General features: G+C 34.0%; 1 protein-coding gene across 3 annotated transcripts; it reads right to left on the reverse strand.

Moving 5' to 3' along the window:
- Window positions 1–1,353: 1,353 nt before the first annotated feature.
- Window positions 1,354–22,392, reverse strand: LOC144849587 (uncharacterized). Of its 3 annotated transcripts, none has more exons than XM_078706542.1 (10): window positions 22,389–22,392; window positions 11,378–11,575; window positions 9,147–9,327; window positions 7,078–7,160; window positions 6,701–6,802; window positions 6,407–6,467; window positions 4,819–4,959; window positions 4,206–4,523; window positions 3,845–4,061; window positions 1,354–2,924 (listed from the first exon to the last, which is right to left on the reverse strand). In XM_078706542.1, the coding sequence occupies exons 2-10, from the start codon at window positions 11,570–11,572 to the stop codon at window positions 2,315–2,317; spliced, it is 1,908 nt and encodes a 635-aa protein (XP_078562668.1). In that variant the 5' UTR covers window positions 11,573–11,575; window positions 22,389–22,392; the 3' UTR covers window positions 1,354–2,314. The 3 variants fall into 3 exon arrangements, with proteins under 3 accessions (XP_078562668.1, XP_078562667.1, XP_078562669.1); XM_078706541.1 differs by lacking the exon at window positions 22,389–22,392 and adding an exon at window positions 13,268–13,382; XM_078706543.1 differs by lacking the exon at window positions 22,389–22,392 and adding an exon at window positions 13,268–13,382 and having other exon boundaries at window positions 2,780–2,924; window positions 3,910–4,061.
- Window positions 22,393–22,536: the final 144 nt, after the last annotated feature.

Below are 22,536 nucleotides of genomic sequence, written 5' to 3' on the forward strand. Positions count from 1 at the left end.
TGGTACTTTAAGATGATGATAAAGCAATATATGATCATATAAAACAGTTTTATCGCATAATAATTGAGTTTTAAAAACTTGATATTTAGGCCATTTTTGGAAATAATCCCTGTACTATAGTAAGGGACTTTTTTTTTAAATGGCCATTTTTCGACCCTTTTATTTTTCGACAAAACTGGTGTCTATGGTACTTTAAGATGATGATAAAGCAATATATGATCATATAGAGCAGTTGTATCGCCTAATAATTGAATTTTAAAAACTTGATATTTTGGCCATTTTTGGAAAAAATCCCTGTACTATAGTAAGGGATTTTTCCCAAAAATTGCCATTTTTCGACCTTTTTATTTTTCTACAAAACTGGTGTCTATGGTACTTTAAGATGATGATAAAGCAATATATGATTATATAGAGCAGTTTTATCGCCTAATAATTGAATTTCAAAAACTTGATATTTTCGCCATTTTTGGAAAAATTCCTTGTACTATAGTAAGGGATTTTTTTTTAAAATGGCCATTTTTCGACCCTTTTATTTTTCGACAAAACTGGTGTCTATGGTACTTTAAGATGATGATAAAGCAATATATGATCATATAGAGCAGTTTTATCGCATAATAATTGAATTTTAAAAACTTGATATGTTGGCCATTTTTGGAAAAAAATCCCTGTCCTATAGTAAGGGAATTTTTCCAAAAATGGCAATTTTTCGACCTTTTTATTTTTCAACAAAAATGGTGTCTATGGTACTTTAAGATGATGATAAAGCAATATATGATCATATAGAGCAGTTTTATTGCATAATAATTGAATTTTAAAAACTTGATATTTTGCCCATTTTTGGAAAAAATCCCTGTACTATAGTACAGGGATTTTTTTCAAAAATGGCCAATATTTGACCTTTTTATTTTTCGAAATAGCTGGGTTCTATGGTACTATAAGATGATCATAAAGCAATATATGATCATATACAGCAATATAAACGCATAATAATTGAAATTTAAAAACTTGATATTTTGGTAATTTTTCGAAAAAATCCCTGTACTATAGGCCCTAGTACATGGATTTTTTCCGATTTTATTTCTCGATATAACTGGATTCTATGGTACTATAAAATGATCATAAAGCAATATATGATCATTGTTATACAGCAATAAAAACGCATAATTGAATTTAAAAAACTTTATATTTTGGCCATTTTTCGAAAAATGGCTAATTTTCTACCTTTTTATTTTTCGACATAAATAAAGCAAGATATGGTCATATACATCAATATAAACGCATAATAATTAATTAATAATTTTAAAAACTAAAATAAATTGCCACTTTTTAAAATTCAATTATTATGCGATAATATTGCCATATATTGTGTTATCGTCATCTTATAGGGCCATAGTAACTAGTTATGTCGAAAAATAAAACGGTCGAAATTTGGCCATTTTTCGAAAAATTTGCAAAAATTCGACCCTTTTATTTATGACATAACTATAGCTTTACGTCTATTTAATTCAATGCGAACATTTTCTTGCAAAATGTATTTTTTTAATTCGTTTAAAATATTCCCTTATTTACGTATCCCTCATTTACATAATTTATTCAGCATAAAATTGATCATCAAACTTCATTTGTATTGACTATGGTATGTTTGTTTTAAATATACAGCATCTATATACAAATGTACATTGTTATAAAGAGAAATTAAATACAAAGAACATAAATAAAACACGTTTTATATATGGTATTTCAAAACATTTAGTTGGAAGGTGTGTGGTGTTCAAGGATGCATTCCTCTACCTCCACTGACTACTGTGTATCACTATTGACTAAGCGCGGTCCGTACATTGTTTAAAGAATCACACACAAATAAATGCCTATGTATAGGTCCTGGGGGACCATACAACAACGTCCCACACCTCCCGTCAGAGCGCGTACTGCAACGTTTTATACCAGCCGCCATTTTTTCATTTTTTTGCAATGGTGGTGCCTTGCTAGTGTATAAACAATTGTATAGTTAACCTAGACAAAGGTAATTCACTCTTCTCTGTCTGTCTGGACACACTTAGCTAGTACTAAACATAATAAGTAAGTACTAAATAATTTATTCAGTTCTAATTAAATTTACACCGTCAGTACTATTTACACGTTTTTTATCCCACACTCAAATACCAGGAACCTAAAACATTTCCAACCAGACTATGAGATATTGTGGAGTTAAACGAAAGACTCCCTACAAAAAACATTTGTTTTGCTCATAATTGATTCTGAGCATATGACCTACAAATATATAGTATGAAAAGATTAAATTCACTAACTGTATCTAAGGCGTTAGCTGCGTTATTACATGTTGTTGAACATGCGTATTGTTACTGGGGGTAACTGGTTGACTTCCGTTGTTGTATGCATCATATGGACGGTATTGTGGGTAATACCCATTTGCGTACTGGACATTCGAGTTATCAGAGACAAACTGTTGATCATCATTCGAATATAAGAGATGTTTCATCTTTACACCAGTAGGAGTTTGGTCAGAAAGATTCTTTTTATCAACTGCTTCGATGTTTTCATTGGCGGAAACCGGTTGGATAATGATAGAAAGCAGACAATCATCCAACACGAGTCCATTATCAGCAGACGATGACGCGTCTTCGTCCAGAACCGCGCACGGTGGTTGCCACTTTTGAGCAACGCTGAAGAAAATCTCCGGCTTCTGAATCGGCATACGGCTGCCGGACAAATAGTCTTCTTTGTACCACTGGTAGAAGTCGCAATCGAATTTGTTGTAATCAAAGATTTTAAATCTTTTCTCCTTCTCTAACGTGATTACTGATTGGCCGATATGGAACTGCGTACTCTGACAGAAAACCTTGCCTTTGCAATGCCGTGTCACGTATAACGAACGATCTGACTGGTTATATTCAAAAATCAAACTGTAAGATAAACACATTTAATAATACATTAATAATGATAAATAGTACACGATTTATGAACATTTGGTGATGTCGTACGATAATTAATCTGGTCGATGGTGTATATTCTAAATTTCGTCATGGAATACATTGATTCAAATCTCATAATAGGCCTATGCTTTGTTGGCGATCATAAATTAATCAATAAATTTGTCGAGATTTGACTAAGAGCATACTGTTGTGAAGTCTTCTGCCTTATCGATTATTGAACAGGCATGATGATTTTCTATTAGGAGAATTATAGTAATTAGTAGTGCAGAGGTTACAGAGGTTAAGTATTCTGTTAATGTATTAATATTATATAACCCGTATTAATACCTTCAACGTTTTTCGGTTGTTTAACTATTACGTCACAAACTGATACCAATTGTTTTGCTTTGATACTTTTTTTTCAAACAAACAAATTATGCCTAAAAAATTAATCTACTGCTGAAAAACCAAATCAATTTGAATTTACACTTTTTTTGTAATGTGTAAAGCTTGGTTCAGACGCAATGCAACGACGTAGACACAACGAGTTGACCAATCACAATTGACAGTGTCGATGTGACCTATCGCGTCGTGATTGGTCAAATTACTTGCGGCGCGCTTACGTCATTGTGTTGCGTCCAAGTGGAAATCAAGCATAACGAACTGAACTTCAATTCATAGCTAAAAATAATAAAATGTTGTGTGAACTAATCTTTCTCGCGGTTTGTGACGAAACAGGTGTGAATACGGGCTTACGACGCGGCACCAAAGAATACGAAGAAAGCAATGCAACTTAACGAATAGCTTACAACCTTTATTGGCGTTGTGAACGCAAATTGGTTTGAGGATGTTCTTTGGTGACGCGTCGTGCAATTTCTACAATGCATTTCTACGTGTGATATTACATTTACCCCTTAAGCATGCTGTCAATAACTGTGTTAGTGTGCTCCTTCTGTTTCTCTGACGGTTTTAGTACCTTATACTCCACCGTTTGACTGTCAGGTAACTCAATTGGCGTCAAAAGCTCCAGGCCTGGCAGCATAGTCTTGGAATAGATACAACAGTCCCCAACTCTTTTGTCGACTACTGTCTCGCCCCTGTAACGAACTTTTATATCCATTTCTTTCTCTGATGGAAAAAGAGAAAAAACATCATGAAATGTATTTGGTTAGGGTGACCGAACTCTTTGGTTCAATGCAAAAAAAAACATAATAAAAAAAAGTTAGAAAACAATAAAGAAAATAATCGTAGTAGTTCTGCGTGCAGTCATACCTGTTTTCATGATCATGTTGTCTTCTCTGACGGGCACCGTTGTACCGGCCCATATATCATCAACTGCTCGCATACCGCCGCCTGCACTGTACGGTACCATCGCATTATGCGTTTGCTGGTGGTAGGTTTGGTTGTACGCCGGTGATGACGTCATTCCGACTGCCGTGGTTGGTGCGCATCCTTGCGCCTGCGTTGTGTACACGTTGTTCGTCTGGTGTTGGTAACCGCCGCCGTACGTTCTGGATTGAAGGCTGGTCATGGTCGGTTGTGAGGCTATGATCCCGCCTTGTGTGTAGTTGAATTGAGTTAGTTGATTGTCTGTAACGTAAATACAGGAAGCATTTACTTATAGAAATACCTCTGACATTGACCAAGTAATTTAGAACGAACCAATAAGATTACAACTAATACATCTATTAATCTTCAATTTCATTATATTATAATTATGTTTACTACTGACCCAGATGATTGTGTTACATTTTGGCAACCAACTTTTATAGTAACATTGTTTACCAACTTTCTTTTTTATTTGATTACACTTTTGTACAGTACTTGTATTGCTAGTTATTTACGGTAAGCTACCTGTGTAGGACTACTTTTTTTTTAAACTTACTTTGATACTGCGGTTCAGGGTCCATGTTGGGTGACGATGATCCAGCACTCATCTGGTCATAGTCACTCATGTAAGGGTCTAGTCTAGGTGTTATGACGTCATTGACATCCTCAATATTTAGTCCAGAAGTCGGAGCAAACACTGTAATATAAAGTAAATGAAAATAATAATCATTATCTAACATGATAATTATAGCACTTTTACATCGCTAACGAAATGCGTGTTGATTCCCCCAGTGGGTGTGTTTAAACTACGGACTTTTGCTAGGCGATATGAAAGGGGTACATGGTGGTATATCAGTGTGTATGCAGAAGACAATACCAGACCTATGTCATAACCACGAACGCAATTAAGATGTTTTTTTGAAACTTTGATGATTATATGATATAAATTAACATTTATAACACGTACACTCTACCATGCTCAATAATGTTTCGTAGAAGTCAGGGGTCACAGGTTCGCATCACGAAAAAGGAGGAATTTTGTAAAGCACCTGTCCCTTGATTAGGCCTATTTGTGATCAGATTGTTAGGGTGATTAATGTTGTAGATGAGAGTGATCGGGTCACAGGTTCACATCACAAGAAAGAAGGATATTTGTAAAGGAACTGTCCCTTGATTAGGCCTATTTGTGATCAGATTGTTAGGGTGATTAATGTTGTAGATGAGAGTGATCGGGTCACAGGTTCACATCACAAGAAAGAAGGATATTTGTAAAGGAACTGTCCCTTGATTAGGCCTATTTGTGATCAGATTGTTAGGGTGATTAATGTTGTAGATGAGAGTGATCGGGTCACAGGTTCACATCACAAGAAAGAAGGATATTTGTAAAGGAACTGTCCCTTGATTAGGCCTATTTGTGATCAGATTGTTAGGGTTATTAATGTTGTAGATGAGAGTGAGAGGTTCACAGGTTCGCATCACAAGAAAGAAGGATATTTGTAAAGGAACTGTCCCTTGATTAGGCCTATTTGTGATCAGATTGTTAGGGTGATTAATGTTGTAGATGAGAGTGATCGGGTCACAGGTTCACATCACAAGAAAGAAGGATATTTGTAAAGGAACTGTCCCTTGATTAGGCCTATTTGTGATCAGATTGTTAGGGTTATTAATGTTGTAGATGAGAGTGATCGGGTCACAGGTTCGCATCACAAGAAAGAAGGATATTTGTAAAGGAACTGTCCCTTGATTAGGCCTATTTGTGATCAGATTGTTAGGGTGATTAATGTTGTAGATGAGAGTAAGAGGGTCACAGGTTCGCATCACAAGAAAGAATGCTTTTCTTATGGACATTTCAATGAATGATATTATTGTTAGTTGGTTTACTACGTGACTAGAACGGTCTGTCCGTTTCCCTTGATCACTGTGGGAACGAGTTGTATTCACAATACTAGACATAACGGAAGGAAACTACACCAAGGGCATACACATTTATATATTAATTTTAAAAAGGAGTAATACCTAACAGGGCAATAAGGACAAAATGTCATGGAATTTTAAATTTAGGGCGTATTGTCTGCTGATGTTGTAGGGTGAGGTGTTCAGGCCATGAATTGGAGTAACTTTTTTGACCGGTTCGTGTCCCTTACCTTGGTTAAATTGTGTCTGGAAATCGTAAATTATATCGTTCGAGTTACCGGGTGGTGTCATCTGCAAAAAAGTAACACATGCATTTATTAAATAATTACAAAATTAATATTTAGGCCTAACCCTATAACGTTTAAAAAGTTCAAATCATGTGGAAAATAAACGACTTTCAAATTCAGCATTAAATTGTACCGTTAAAATAAAAAATCAATGACGTTACTTATGCTCGCTGGCTGAAATAATAATAATACAGTAATAATAATAATGACGTCATCACGATTCGATAGTGGTCTTACCTGGTCTATTCCGGGCATTATATAGCTAGTTGGGTAACCCGTATGTACATTATTAGGCCTGTTGTAACCCATATGGCGCATTTGGAGTCGGCTTGGATGTTGCTGTAAAATGAAAATAATAACTATTATGAAAAATAATTATAATTATTATGAATGATGATGATTATTATTAAATAATAATAATCTTTCTGAACTACATTGGAAATAATTCTTGTAATTGTCGGCTTCCGGGTAATCCCGATATTCTTTTTAATGTTACTTAAGGAAGTATATTAAATAAAGTCAATTAATTAATCAATCAATCAATGATGATAATGATACAATAATGAAGATAGAATGATAATAATGATAAAAATAAAAGCATAAAATATACGTACATTTGTTTGATCAAGTCTTTGGTACGGATGATACACCTGGGATCGACATCCGTTATTACGCTGAGTTAGCGGCATTGAAGACGCTACAAATATATAAAGTTAAAACAAAATAAGTAAAGCATCTCGACTCGAATCGCTTATAGTATAGCAACACATCATAAATAAACTTTTTTTTTTACTCTCACAAAAGAGGACAGAAATAGATACGTCGTCATTTCAGCACTTTTGTGTGACTAAGTGGGCGGCGTTACTGGTAAGAAGATACTCGATAAATGTTGTCTGCCAAACGTACTGGTAGTTTTGGCACTAGGCCTACAGCTCAGCAGCAGTCTCGGCGAGGAATGCAAGACGCGTGGTCGGTTAGGGCACACGCTGTGCCACTGCGCTCCACCCGTCTGGTAGTCAGACCTATGTGGATAGTTTTTGGTAATGTTTTATTTATAGATGTAAACATTTGACAACGGAAAAATACTATGTGAGTTGGTAAATAAACCAAAACAATAGGCCCTATAGTACTTTAGTAAAATGTGTAAAGTAAATGGTATATGCGTATGCATAGCTATGCGCGTCAAATCTAAAAATGGCCAAAAACCAAATTTAAACACATAAACTGCATAAAACGCGATATAAACGGGTAATGCGAGATATAAACGTGTAAAACGTAATTATAAACGCGTGGAAAAAGTATAAAAATATAACAATTTTTAGTCACGTGGAGGCGACTCTATAGTTCACTATGTCGGTCGGTTTGTCGGTCTGTCTGTCGGTCCGGTATCACTATGCATAGCACGCGACTTAATGGCTGTTGGTCTTGTTTTAGTGTACATCACTACACCCTTTTACTATTGTTTGCGCGGTACGGTGCTACGCGTCATAAATATTCTATGTCTGATCAAGAAACATAATTGCCAGAAAATGTATTTACTCATTTTAATAAAATGAATAGTGATTTCTGAGACTTAGCTTGAAAAGCAATCTTGGGTGTTATATTTCGTCTTGGTTTAAAAACCAACTATGAAGCCCATGTGTATATCATTTCAGTTAATTTAGGTTTGTTTATTCATAATTGTGGTTGGCAATATAGTCTGTAGTTGGCGAACAAGAGCCAGGTAAGCTCCCTGTTGGCCTCACTCGATGACCACTTTGTCCATATTTCAAACAATAAAGCCTAGCTTTATTACCTCGTATTGCCTGCAGTTTGAACTCAAAATAACAAAATCAGCCAAACTTTGCCAAATATTTTCAACAAATAAATCAGTTCAACATCATCACCAAGTTGAGTTCAACAAATAAATCAGAACTTTAACAGTTTAAATGAATTTTTAATTTTTTGTAAAAATTCATAGATTTCGTTGATAAGTAATTGTATCGGTAATATGCCTACACACGCTTGTTATCTAATTTCAATTAGGCCTTTCTTCCTAGTTTGGTCTGGTACACACTCGATCCTTTAAAATTGATCAAACTCAAAAATATGGTTGGTCGCGCATCGTTACCCACTAATAATTGGTGATTATAATGTCATAGGCCTTTTTTTTTTACTGTAATTCTATTATTGAATTGTCACTATTGGTAATTTTAATATTATATATAGGCTTTTCTTTTTACTGTCATTCTATTAACCTTATGTGAATTTTTAGGTATTTTGTATCGCATTATTCTCCAAGTGAAAAATAAAACATGAAATATGTTTGGTGGTAGCTTATTACAGTAACTGTTCGACCTCAGCGGGTTACATTTCTCGTAAATAAAACCATGTTATGTCTGATCAGTTGTGGTTATTCTCTTTTCCCTCAAGAAAACTGTTTTTAAAATGACTGAAATTCCCTCTTTGATTTGTTAATTAAGTGGACGCGTCGACGCGCGCTTATTGACGAATGATGATTGGCCGAACACATTTTTGTTTGTTTAACTAACACGTATATAACGTAACATAACATATTGTCGGTGCCGATAAAAGACTCTACATTCGACGCGTGCGTTCAAAACCCGATGCAAAATCGAGGAATTTTCTACGCGCGCGTACAATTTATGTTTGTTATTTTATATGCACTTTGTATATGTCTTACGTTTCTTCTGTCTGGGTAGGAGCCTGTAAACCCTGTATGGTTCTGGTATGTCAAGCTGCGTTTTATCTTGCACCTCTTCAATGTCGGGCAGTTTGTTCAAAGCTGTTCGTAGTCTTGTTTTCCAGACAGCTGGTTCAGGTTCCATGGTGGTTTTATACTTGCCAGTATGTAGAGACCATTCCTGGAAAACAATTAAAGACGTGATATAACTAACCTATTAGCATTACGTCTATTTAAAGAACCATCATTCCACGGGTACCTCTAGTAACCACTGATAAATCCCATTGATGTTTACTTGTTCAGTACTGTGTTATCTTAGTAGTATCAAACACAATATTTCCAATGTTAGTACTGTGTTTATGTACTGGACAATATTTTTTTTTATAATTTTGAACGAGAAGCGGGGTGGCCATCGTATTAAATAGAGTTTAATTGTTTATTTCTTTTAAGTTTATGTGTAATAAAATATATTACTAGTTTATAAGAGGATGTTTTGATTATGTAATGTTGTATTAGGCCTAAATATATCAATGAATGACTGTTTGCTTGAGTTATAGTTTCGATTATTAATGATTAATTATTAATATCATTATGTTTTTATTCATATTGATATTATGTCATTCTTATATACAAGTTAATCATATTATATAAGCTTAATCATCCTCCTAATATTACTTAATTTGGCCACTTTAACCAAATTAATGAAGGTCGTGACAATTTTTAGCGCTAACAACCCGGATTTTCAAAATGACTATGATGTAAGTCTCCGCAAGGACGATTATATAATAGAGTGTCTATACGATTCCCGGTAGTGCACCCACAATTAAATCCATGCAGGTACGGGTCTACGGAATTAATTAGTATACCTGAACTAATACAAACAGTACCATTGTTTTGTCACTAATTTGTCAATAAAAGTGACAGAACGCTGTAAATAATGCGAATTGTACTTAGGTTTGACTACTTAACCTTTTTTTCCTAAGTTCAGGTAATTTAAGTATAAATTCACCCTGGTTCGTTTAGTAAGGGGATACATCTATATGTTACTCATTCACCGGGAATGTCACGCACCAACTTTGTGAACTTTACTGAGCAGAAAAAATTATTTTAAGGTATTTAATTACAGAGGAATAATAACTGACACCTACTGTTTTACGCGGGGTCCTTTGGGTTCAGTACGTATAAAGTGTTAATGAAAATTCCGCGCGTAATAATACCACCGGGACTACACAATCTGCGTAACCTTACCACCGGGAGCACCACACAACAACCCGAACATTGTTACAATTAAATCGTATTCAGATTTTACGGAAATTAACTAAAAATCGGTGGACTTTTCACCCTAAAATGTATTATAACAGGCTTGATGCAACCGGATAGGAATTTTAACATAATAATTTGGAAGGTAAAAACATTTTTACAAGAAACAAATGGGATAAACAACCTAACCTGATGTATCGTATATGTCAATGGTTTTGACATACATACATTAAACTAAAATGAAATAATGTTTAAACTTCAACAAGATTTCAGATAATGTTATAAATAATATCGAATGTCACGGGCTAGATTTATGATCTTATTTTTAACTGGTATAGTTGTTACATTTAAAAGCCAGACTCTTTAAATAATGCAATATTTAACAACATTAAATCACTTATTATTACATTTACGTGTTTGACTGTTCACGAAATACATAAATAAACATATTACATAAAATGCCCTTTTTTCGGAAGTACGAGACTTGTCAACCTCCTATTCAATAATACCTCTATTGAGAGACCACAAAGGTGGTTGAATATGACGAATGTATAAAATACCCATACAGGATATTTGACAAAAGGACGGTCACATTTCTATACCGACTGAGGTATGTCTCCTGTAGTTAAACTTACAAATTACATACGTTTGTAAACAAAAGTATATATAAAACAGCAACAACATTTTTTTTTAGTTTCAAGGTTAGTATTCATGGTTTTCACAAGCGTCTTCAGCACTTTTATCTTATCTTATCTTATCTTATGGTATTATGGCCATCAACAGTATCCCGAAACAGACTAAACATGTTGTAAAGCGTTTTGAATAAAAGTGCATCTATGTTTCAAATTAGGACGTAAACAAACTTACGTTTATATTGCTTTGTTAGAAAAGAATTACATTATAGTATCCGGAAGATGTGTACCGGTACAGCATAATGAAATAAAGAATAACATTATAAGGAGACAAATTACCTTAAAGATCCGGGAATCTTCTTCAGGATCGTAATCTTGTTTGCCTGCATGCTTCCATGGAATCTTAAACATCAGTTTTTCTTCATCCATCCATTCTAGGCCTTTGATTGTCCCGCTGTTGATCTTATGCACCAGCCACGGCCTCAAGCGCTGGCGACCGTTCGTGTTTCCATATGCTTCAGGTGTCTTAGACATGATCTACATTTTAAAACCATTCAAAGTTTATAGATTCAAATTATAATAAGGGCAAGTGCTCTGATATTGGTATATTGTCCTATTTATTTTATAGTAGAACGAATCAATGTTTTTATACCAAAAAAAAGCATTGATGTGCTCATAAAAAAAAGAAAAAAAAAAGAAATAACTATCGGAAAGTTAATTAAATTATACTACCAGGTAACCAATCCACAATGAGTGTACATTAACAGATGTGTATAGCAGCTTAATGACAAAGAATCAAAACGAACTTTGGCTTATATTTTAGTGATAAATTGCTACGAAAATCCATACAGTATACAAAGAATGAGTGTTGATAGAAGTACGAGAGAAAAACGTTTCTTTCTGAGATGGCCTATATTTGCACCTAAAAACAGTTCAATTACAGTTCGAATGGATTCGTACTTATGAACTGATTAAAATGTAATTTATAGGTAACGTGTCAAGTTTACCTCGAATTTCCTCAATTGCAAACCTTGGCTTTATCAAAACACGGAAGGTAATTTTGGTACCTCTACCAACAAGAAGTTTATTTTGAAATTTATTTCACTTTCAATGAGTAATAAACGAAAATTGCAACAATTTTAGCAGTAAAATCATTTGATATGATTATCTAACAGACGAGCCGAGTTGAGGTAAATCAATAATCGATTATATCGATTAATAAGTTCACTAATATTCAAGCCAAAAGTTTAAAAGAAAAAATACAAATATAACAATATCCTAAACAAAATCAAAAACAACAAATTAACTATTTTAATTATTAATACACGACTTTTAAGCATAGCAATGTGAATCATTGTAGACGTACAAAGGCCTATATTTCCTTAAAATCCAAACTTATATTATCATGAATAATTATGAACTTGTGGAATGTTATGCAAAAAAAAACTTTTAAAACCAAGTTTTTATTTACTAAAATAGGAACTGAAAGAACTTCCATCGAGCTAAAGTGAAAAACTAAAATCCTTTAATAAGATTTGCTTTCTTAAAGTCAAATACATTGCAATCAATAGTTTATAAATTCGAAGGCAAATTACTGGAAAAAAAATATCAGTGGCTGGATTTCAATGGAGATACCAAATTAAATAAGCAAAACGATAAAGTAAAACAGCCAGTAAAATCAGCAGAGCATTCGGGCAACACTAGCCCTTCAGCAGTGTATTATTATTCCATATACACTTACTATATTTATTTCAAAATACATATAAAATTATTTTTCAATGATACGGGCTTGCAATATGTCAAAGTATAAACATGCAGGTTGATAATCGCAATGATTTCAAAAGAATTGGACAAAAAAATATTATGGTGAAATTGCAAACTTTCCACAAATAATTCAAACTGAACTTAAACTAAAGAATAATAGAGCTCTAGTAATACAGCTTAATAAAGTAATAATAATAATAATAATAATAATAATAATAATAATAATGAGAGCCAATATGGAATAACTATACGGGAATGATCGAAGAAGTTGCAAATATCCCAAAAAAATATTTAAGGGAAAAAAAATGAGAAAATCTTGTTCAATGTACAAGGTTGTATACAAAACATCCTTTTCGATATCGAAGTTCAAGGCAAATAATATATAAAAGTGTAATTGCAAAAGTTGCAAGAAATGCAACATACACTAAATAGGCTTAATGAACAAAAAACAAATGATTAGCTTACTTGATATCCGTTACGAGGTTTTGAAACTTGCAGAAAATATGCACGGTTTACGAAATCGTATACAATGATGATTGGTTTCTCAACACCTCCTGAAAGAGATATTGATGATAGACCAGATTTATAGTAAATGATGTAAATTACTTACCTTCGTCTACCTTATAAACACAGTCCTAAACTTAGAACAAAGTCACTAAACTACCAAACCCATTATCGATTCAACCATTTTGTTAAAGGGGGTATATCACAACATACAACTTTCATAATTATCCTTATCTAATGTTATAACCAAGAGAACAAACAAAATATATTTATGAAATACAAATAAACATCGTATTTAACTAAAATTGTGATAATTATTAACTAAAATAAAAGATAAAATTGTTAATATTTACTTTAGCTACCTAAAAATGAACTATTCCGGATATTATGTTACACTTGAAGATCTCTATACCATTTTCCATTATGGTTCTAAGCAAACTGCTTTTTACCTTTTTGATTGGCTATTCACTTCCCATATCGCAGTTAGACATTGGTTACTTCAGCCAATAGGAATGCATATTGTGATAGTCTGCTTGTGTAGTGACGGGGAACCCCATGACTCATGTTTATATTAAGAACCTTGGCTCAGAATGGACTTAGAGGTTAGACCTACTTATGGTATACCGTACGTAGCCTACACCTGAACTGTTATTATAGTGGAAGTAAAGTATCTGTCTGGTTATCCCTGGAATTTAAAGGAAGACGCCCATTAACTAATCCAATCTTAACTTCGAAGAAAATTATTCTACATTAGAAACAAAGAATAATTTATACTAAAATCAAAATAAAATTATTTATTTATGATTGTATGTTTAATTAGTCAGTATTCTATTCTGTAGTGTTCGAAGCGTAACAACAATTACACTCTTTGGAAACAGGTTAAACACTCTTTCTATGCTCATATGATATGATATATACTAATATTTCGTAAACGTTCGAATGGTTTCTGTATGAGATCTTAGATCTCCGCGTTCTATCGGATAAGAAATATCCCTATCGATAATAATGACTTGATGTCTGTAATGGGCCAGGTTGGTAAAGGCAACAACATCCTAATGTTGTAAACGATTCTTAATAATAATATTTATTCGTCAAAATGATTCCTCTTACCAGGAGCAAGTAATAGGCATGAGCCCAAACAGAAAACTGCTCTTACTCCATCATTAGATCCCACATTTATATAGTAATCAACATATACGCCACAGCATGAAGAGTATATGAGGGGTTACACCAGAAAAAAAATCAGTGCGAATCGTAAACACATAAATGTGCATACACAATAAACACATTAGACGTCCTATTAATGTCCCCTTAATAGGGGGTTTCCTCTAAATAGTGGGAGACCCAAAGGAGGGACTCTATATCATACCATATTCTCATCAAACGTGCTGATTGATGATAATAACCTAAGAAGATTTAAAAGGAAGCTTACCACACAAACCTATGATCCGTCTCTGAATAAGCCTATCCCTATATTTGTCCAACAACCAAATAGCACAAATTTCATCATTTGTTGTTATTTTATACGCTACTACAGTAATTCATAAAAAGATACGGTTATTTACCTATGTACCGTAAATAGATAAATCGATAACAAGGGAAATCCCGTTGCAGATCGGCTAGGCTTACGGGAAATGCACTTGACTGAGTTTTAGAATTGTATAGCCGGAATTTCCAGGCCATCATGGTGTGTAAGCCGCGGCTAACTGAACAGTGCCTAACGGTGAACTTGACATTTTAACTATTACAATACAGAAATAAACAGTTTCTATTCAGAAAACCACATACAATAATTGAAATGCACTATAGTAACATCTACAGTACGATTAGTTAACACTAAGGATAACAGCTTATTATAATATAATTAAACGGTAATGATATCATATCACTACCACATTTGGTCATATCACTACCATATTTGGGCATATCACTACCATATTTGGGCATCAATTGCAATCCATTGATTTACGTATACTTTATACACAAACTACTAAATATATTGAGGTACAGGGCGCGTACGAGATAGATGCCAGCCAAAGGCTGAATAATTCTTATACAATATAGACTACAGTGCATTTAAATGCTAACGTATACAATTTTAAAATATGTGTTTTTTGTTTATTTATTTTTCATACACAAAGTATAAATAAACTGAAATAAAGGTACAAGTTGTACATAAGTAAAATATGAGTGAAATAACAACATGTGGACGGAGACGAAAATAAGTTTGAGAACAAACTTTACGGCATGATCGTTAACAAAATATTTAGGCCTACACGATCCGTAAGCATCATCAATTTGTCCCTAAATTGCGAAGGGAGCTTGTTTACTGATTTCGCACACAAAAACAAAAAAATATATTTCGCATTACGGATGTATCAAGCCTACTCTAATTAAGGGTGGATCGGGAATAACGTCTACTATGTTAGAGTTTATCGCATTTTAATACAAAGATTCTTTTCTTCTCATGCCCTACGATTGGGTTATAAAGTGTCCGTGTGGGAAGATATTCAAACAACAACATTCTTTATATGGATTTTGTACATGGTTGAATTTACACATCAGTGGGACGCAGCGCAATGACGTAGGCGCAACGCAATTGAATTGACCAATCACAAGCGATAGTTCCGATGATCTATGGCGTTGTGATTGGTCAAATTACTTGTGTGGGAACACACTAGGCGAAAGTAGACGCGTATATTGTTGTTTTTTAAAATCTTTTTTCTTTGAAGGAACTAAACATTACATGAATAATTTGGTTTGTTTTTTATGAACAAACAGTATCAATCTGACAGGTAGACTATAAACACTGCGGTCGGGCTACTAGTACTACATTACCGTAATAATACAATCAGGGGGAACATCTCCCTGATAACATATTGTACTCGAGTACAGCTTCGGCTGAATAGACAACGCTCGTGAAATATTGTTGAAATAAATCAAATAAATAATACATTAATTAGACCAAACCGATATAAACAACCATATTCATACCCCATTCAATTAAGCTTATAGATATTCATTAGTGATATGGTAGTGGCATTTTCTTAATTTTTACAAAGACGAACCACAGACACACAATTGAGCCTCTATGTCCTATAACCAAAGCCTGTCTGTATTCATAAGAAAGTCCGCTTTCACTTATATTTTGCTCGTCATTACCCGCGACATTTCTCAAAACTTGTCTACTTTTCAATTCACATCTTATTTACCAATTATTCAACAATTAGTAACTTTCGACAGAATTTGCGCGCGCTGCTTTTTTTCCCAGAAAACTATCTACATTTTTTAGACAGAATTTGCGGGCGCTATTTCTAAAAGGCATGGTTGCCGTACCTTTCTTTCCCAAATTAGAAATCTTTGTTTGTTTGTTGTATCGTTTGACCTGTCGTTAAAGTGAAAAATATATATATACAAAAACACATGCAAAAACGTAAGAAGAGCGTTCGTTTATTAAATACAATCGGGAACACGATTGGGTTTTTTTTTGTAGGCCTAAATATCGAAATATTTCGTAAACAACATACGGAAAGGCGTATTTGCGAAGTGGTCACCTGACTGTATTAAAGGCCCACAATCATCTCGTGATAATTTGTAAGTTATATATATATTACAGGATCTCAATTTCAAGTAAAGGAGGATCTAAACGGTAGCTTACAAAAACAAAGTGAACACGAATGACAATGGTATTCTAGGATAGTGTATATAAATTAGGGCTAGGCCGTTGCCACTAGACATTTTGCTACCCTGTCCGTCTTCGGTGCCACCCGGTCCCTTGCCATTTGGTCGTAAAACACCTAGATATTTTGCTACCTTAGGTCTTTTGCCACCTGAAATGTATCTTTCCACGGTGTTTTCTGCTTCAATTGCATGCTTCAATTATTAATTGTGCACTTTCTAAAAAAACATATAAATTTTGTTTTGACTCAATAATTTTGCTTTTTATTAAGTCAGTTTTAAAAATAACCTCACGTATTACATTTTTTTTATATTTCTTCTAAATCTTAAAAGTACATTCCATATAATAAATTACAACCATTTATTATTTGAATTGGTCAGAATAGCGTATGTTTTCAACATTTAATAATAATCAGAACGAACATTGTGTTTTTGTATTACTAAATAAAATTTGTTCGAGCGACTCATGTTGGGTCAAGATAAGAGATACCGTATGTTTTATGAACTTCGATTTTGAGTTTTATTATTAATTATCAGAAACAAATTTAGAGAGTTGGTGTATTTGAAAAAAAAATGGTATGGTAATGGTAACATCCTTCATGATTTCATATTTAGAACATTAAACAGTGTGGAAACTAACTCTCGAGGCATTCAGTTTGACTGCTCAAGTGTGCGTTATTTTAAAATAAAAGCCCCGTTCACACGAGATGCAAGACGGTAATATTGCGGTAATAAGATTGTGAAAATTCTCTGATTCAGCAAATTCCTTATCCTGCATATTAAACAAATTGGGTTTCGGTGTTCAGTGCTATTCTCCTAGCCCTGGATTTCGACAAAAACCTTTGATTCGGGATAAAACGGGAAATCCTGGAAGGTTCCCTTTTACTTGGCCTTTTCAAGGAACATGAATGTATTTTGGGAAGTGAAACCTTCCCGATATATTCCCACTTTTATTCAGTCCCGTGCGGAAATATTGCAATGCTTTGCAATGATGTATATGTTTGTTCATTCCATCAGGTTATCCCATCAACAACCCGGACCAAGTGCATAAAAAGAAGACAGAATCGATCTTCTTTGATGGCAACATTGTCTTCTTTTTTTTTATTTATAGACATTGTAAATAGTATAGTAAAGTTGTTAATCTGTTAATCCGTTCAAAAGTGAAACTTTTTCTCCTGAATCTACAGTAGTATCGGTCTAAATAAATTACTAAATAAAAAAACAAGATTCGAGATTGAGTATAGGATGTAAGGAGAAGCATGTAAAACTAAAAAAACTAAATTATAAATTGACTTTTCCAAATATAGAATCTTTGGCGCGTAGAAAATATGCCCAGTTTATAATGACCATAAGGACATAAGTAAATCTGAAATGGAAAACAAAAACGAAATAACCCACACAAAAACAAGTAAATAACGAAATATCCACATAGTTTTTGAATATTAACTCGTATCATAGAACCAAAAGTGTCAGGAGAACTGAAGAGCATCTTTCATACGCATCCAACAAAGTCTCATTTTAGGCTTAGGGAGTGGAGTAAAAGAGTCATGAGTTAGGACTACAATGCTAGCACAATGTCAGGATTGAACACTAAACCTTGTGATTAGAAAGGTATGATGTATATGGACCCCATGTTAGGAAACATAGTCCGCAGTGGTCGCTTTCGGACACCGACCTCTCGCAACAAACGGTACCTTCTCTCATTCCTTCCACAAGTCATTCAACTTTTTAATAACAATGATTTGTAATAAGTTTATTGTTTAATTTTTACTCATGTTTTGTGGCGTTTTTACCTTTTAGGCCTATATTGTTATACATTTTTACATATTTAAAAACGAGAAATGCATTTCCGAAAGGATTAATAAAAGAGAATTTGAATTTGAAGTCTAAGAATACACAGTACTATAAACAATATTTATATCTAGAATGGTACTGGACATCGGATCTTTGTAGTGGTTTTAGTACTTCGGGACTGGATAAGGCGGGTGTATTTGCTTGCTTTAGTGGACAATTTCAAGCTACAGCTCCAATAATACTATCTTTTTGGGACTTCTTTTGATTATTATTATTAATTTGGTAGATCTAGCCACTGTTCCTGACAGTATTTTTTGTTTTTACATAAGGATAAATAATTTAGTTATTAGTTATAACTGAATAAATAAATCAATGCCATAATTTAATATATGATGTTATAAATAAATGATTTTAATGAATTAATTCGCAATCGAATATCGACATATGTTTCTCATTGCCTCAACCGCTTCATTTTTACCGATTTCTTTATTATAATAAAAGCTACCAATTTAAAACCGAGATCTGAGAAAATATGACCAAATTATTAAGGTCTTTTAAATTAATTATGATGGTGTTTGTTGATAGGTTTATACAAAATTGTCACATTCAACTATATTGTTGAAATGTTTTTATAAGGTTTTCCCCCACACACCCACATCCGGGTTATCAATACACTTTACAAAAGGATCGCATAACAAGAGTGAGTGGGATAATGTATAATAGAAAACAAAGTTGCATTATCATTTATTGTATAAAACAATATTGTATTATTCACGATAATAAGTTATTATTAAATTTTTCTATTTGATTTTTATGCGGTTAAACCTGTTTGAACTTTAAAAAACGGAAATGATTCCATAAGTAATGCTCTATATCTTTTTTAAACTGGACTTATGACGTCATCGTTTGGCCAGGGTCCAACTAATATCGACAGCTGATCCGATTGTAGGCCTAGAAAACAGTAGTTACACTTGTTTACAATAACCTAATTGAACATTAGTAATATATGTCACTAAAACAATAGGTAGTGTTCTAGTTCACTTTATGTTTCAATATAGTTTTTCTTAAATTAAATTTCACGCATCGTAAAATCACATACTTTGTTACATGGTTGGGATTTAAAATAAATCTCACGAAAAACAAAAATAGCAATATGCATATGTTTGGAAATAAAGAAGCCCATCTTATGAAAACTCAGATCATGCTTTACAGAGGGCATGCCTACTTCTTCATGTACAGTAAAGATGTTTGGAAAAAGTGCAGATTGAGTGAATTCAATTCAAGTTTATTTATTTAGTTAGCAGCAAGACAGAAGGCATTTTTTGTAGTCTCTCTACAAAATAAAAAGTAATACATACAAGACAACATAGTGAAAAAAATAATAAGCGTGGGTGAAGAGTGAACTTTGTGCCTAACCAAAATGTACGTATCCTGCAAGGTAGGTAGGGGACGGTAGGCAAATTGTAAGGGACGGAAAATCGTGGAATTTTAAACCTCGTTACGGATGCTCTTCCCAAGTAGGACTACATTACGAAATAATTAGTGAAGAGTATATACGGTCAGACATTGTTAGAAATGTCGCTGTCATTGGTCAACTAGCTCGCTTGCATTGCGTCTACGTCCTTGCGTCTACGTCCTTGCGTTGCGTCTCTAGTGGGAAAAGTATTTCAAACAGAAAATGCATTTGCATGTATAGAGTATTAGCTCTACTAGTTCTTGTGAAGAGACTGCAAATGCAGATGCTATGACGTCAGTGCATAAAAAGTGGTAGTTTTTTTAGTTACGCATGACTATAGAATTCCCCGCAATATTGCTGTCTGTTACGCACGCACGTGATCCTTAATTCTCTAGAGGAGAGGAGTTTCTATAATGTTGAGGCGTTTAAAAGTTAAGGTACATACGTCAAATTAAATTATAAAAGGTGAATTCAAAAGAGACACGAGCGGTTATCCACAAACAACAGTAGAACACATACAACAGTCATTGGGTTTTTCAAGTAGTTCCGGCAGCAGGTTCTATCAGAATCAATTCACCATAGACCACTTCAAGTTCATAGCTTTTGACGTCATCAGAAGAATAACGGAAAGCGTCATCGCTGAGTTCCCACGTGGATATATCTTCCCTGCATATCGATATAAAGGAAAAACAAAGACAAAATATATGATCTATAATATGGATTGATTAGTCATCGATAATCGTGACTCATCATCGACGGAAAAAATATGAATGACAAATTTAAGACGTCAATAACCAGACCCTAGGAAAAAACATGTGGTTTCAAAACCATCAGAACAAACAATAATTAAATGTATGGTTATACGGCATAACCTTCGACTTGTGGTGTTCACTAGTTCAAGTCTAGGCCTACACTTGCCTTGACCATGAACCGTGGAGCTACTATGTATACTTTCAATACTCTCCGATTACCAGGCTAATGGTTAATTCCCCAGCCCAAAGATTTACCCCGCGCGCTCAACCCACCCCATGGAGGTTTGTATACCTCCATAACCCACCTTATTGCGAGAGACCAACTGTGCAATGAGACACATGAATGGGGAAGATTATGGAAGGAGAGCATGTGTTTTGTTGAGTATTTAAATGCGATGAATCAACAAAGCAACCGCAGAACGTTCGGGACCCAACCCAACTCCCCTTAACAGAGGTGTTGCTGCTGAGGCGTTCGTATCGTTATAATTTCGCGCGAAAATGTCCCCTTAAATAGGGTGTCCAAAAGGAAGTTGTTCCCTCTCATACTGTGAAACAGTTATACCTGTCTGGAAACTCCTAGATCGGAAATAGGTTAAATAGTCGTGACCCCCCCCCCCCCCCCCCCCAAAAAAAAAGATGATTAGTTATGTGCATGTCGACGGATATGCGCAATTTACTAAATAAAGCAAAGGATCGGAAAATGGATACCTTAGGTAAAAGTTTGATGATGTGCGTTTTCATGGATGGACGAAATCAATTGGATACTTCCAGGGCCTGCCAATGGATGTCCGCAATTTAGCCAATCAAATAACAACCACAGAAACATGAATCTTGGTATGACCTACGATAAAAGACTTAATACAGAGATAGTTCAATTTCAGACAAAATATGTTGGTAAACACCTACGTTTACTTTAAAATGAATGAATGAATTCTTTTTTATTTTCCTTAAAAAATTAAACCGAACATTTTTCAACATATTAAACACAAAAATAAACTCGTTACAAAATAATTTTTTTTATGAAGAAGGTCAACAATCAATTCCCATCGTATATTAAATATAAACACATGACTAACTAAAGGGGAAATGACTTCCTAATGGAGCTATTCTTAGCCTAGCAAACACAACGGTACATTTATACCACGGCAATCGCCAAGGTCTATTTTAACCTGGAAATGCGTAGAAATATTGTTTGAAATATTTATAATTAGGGCCTATGGACCCAGTAGGATTATTAAATACGGTCATTAGATCTTCTGCAAAACAAACGAAAAAAAATGGCGAATTTCATAATTATTCGTTAATGCTGGAAAATGAATACGTCTATGGATCCTTTCAGGCTTAGTTATTTATCCTGGGTAAGTTGGTTTCACAGTTACCGCTAAACTCGAGAGGTAGGAACTTGATGTCCGGGGGTAAATAACTAAGTCTGAATAAACCTTATCTCTCAACGACAATATCAGCTGATTAATTAATTGATTAATTAATTTGATAACAATAAACATGTGTATTTTGGGTACAGAGAAATAGTACTTTATCTATAATTTTCT

Source organism: Antedon bifida, chromosome 8 (assembly GCF_963402885.1).
Source record: "Antedon bifida chromosome 8, ecAntBifi1.1, whole genome shotgun sequence".
Classification (NCBI taxonomy): Eukaryota; Metazoa; Echinodermata; class Crinoidea; order Comatulida; family Antedonidae; genus Antedon; species Antedon bifida.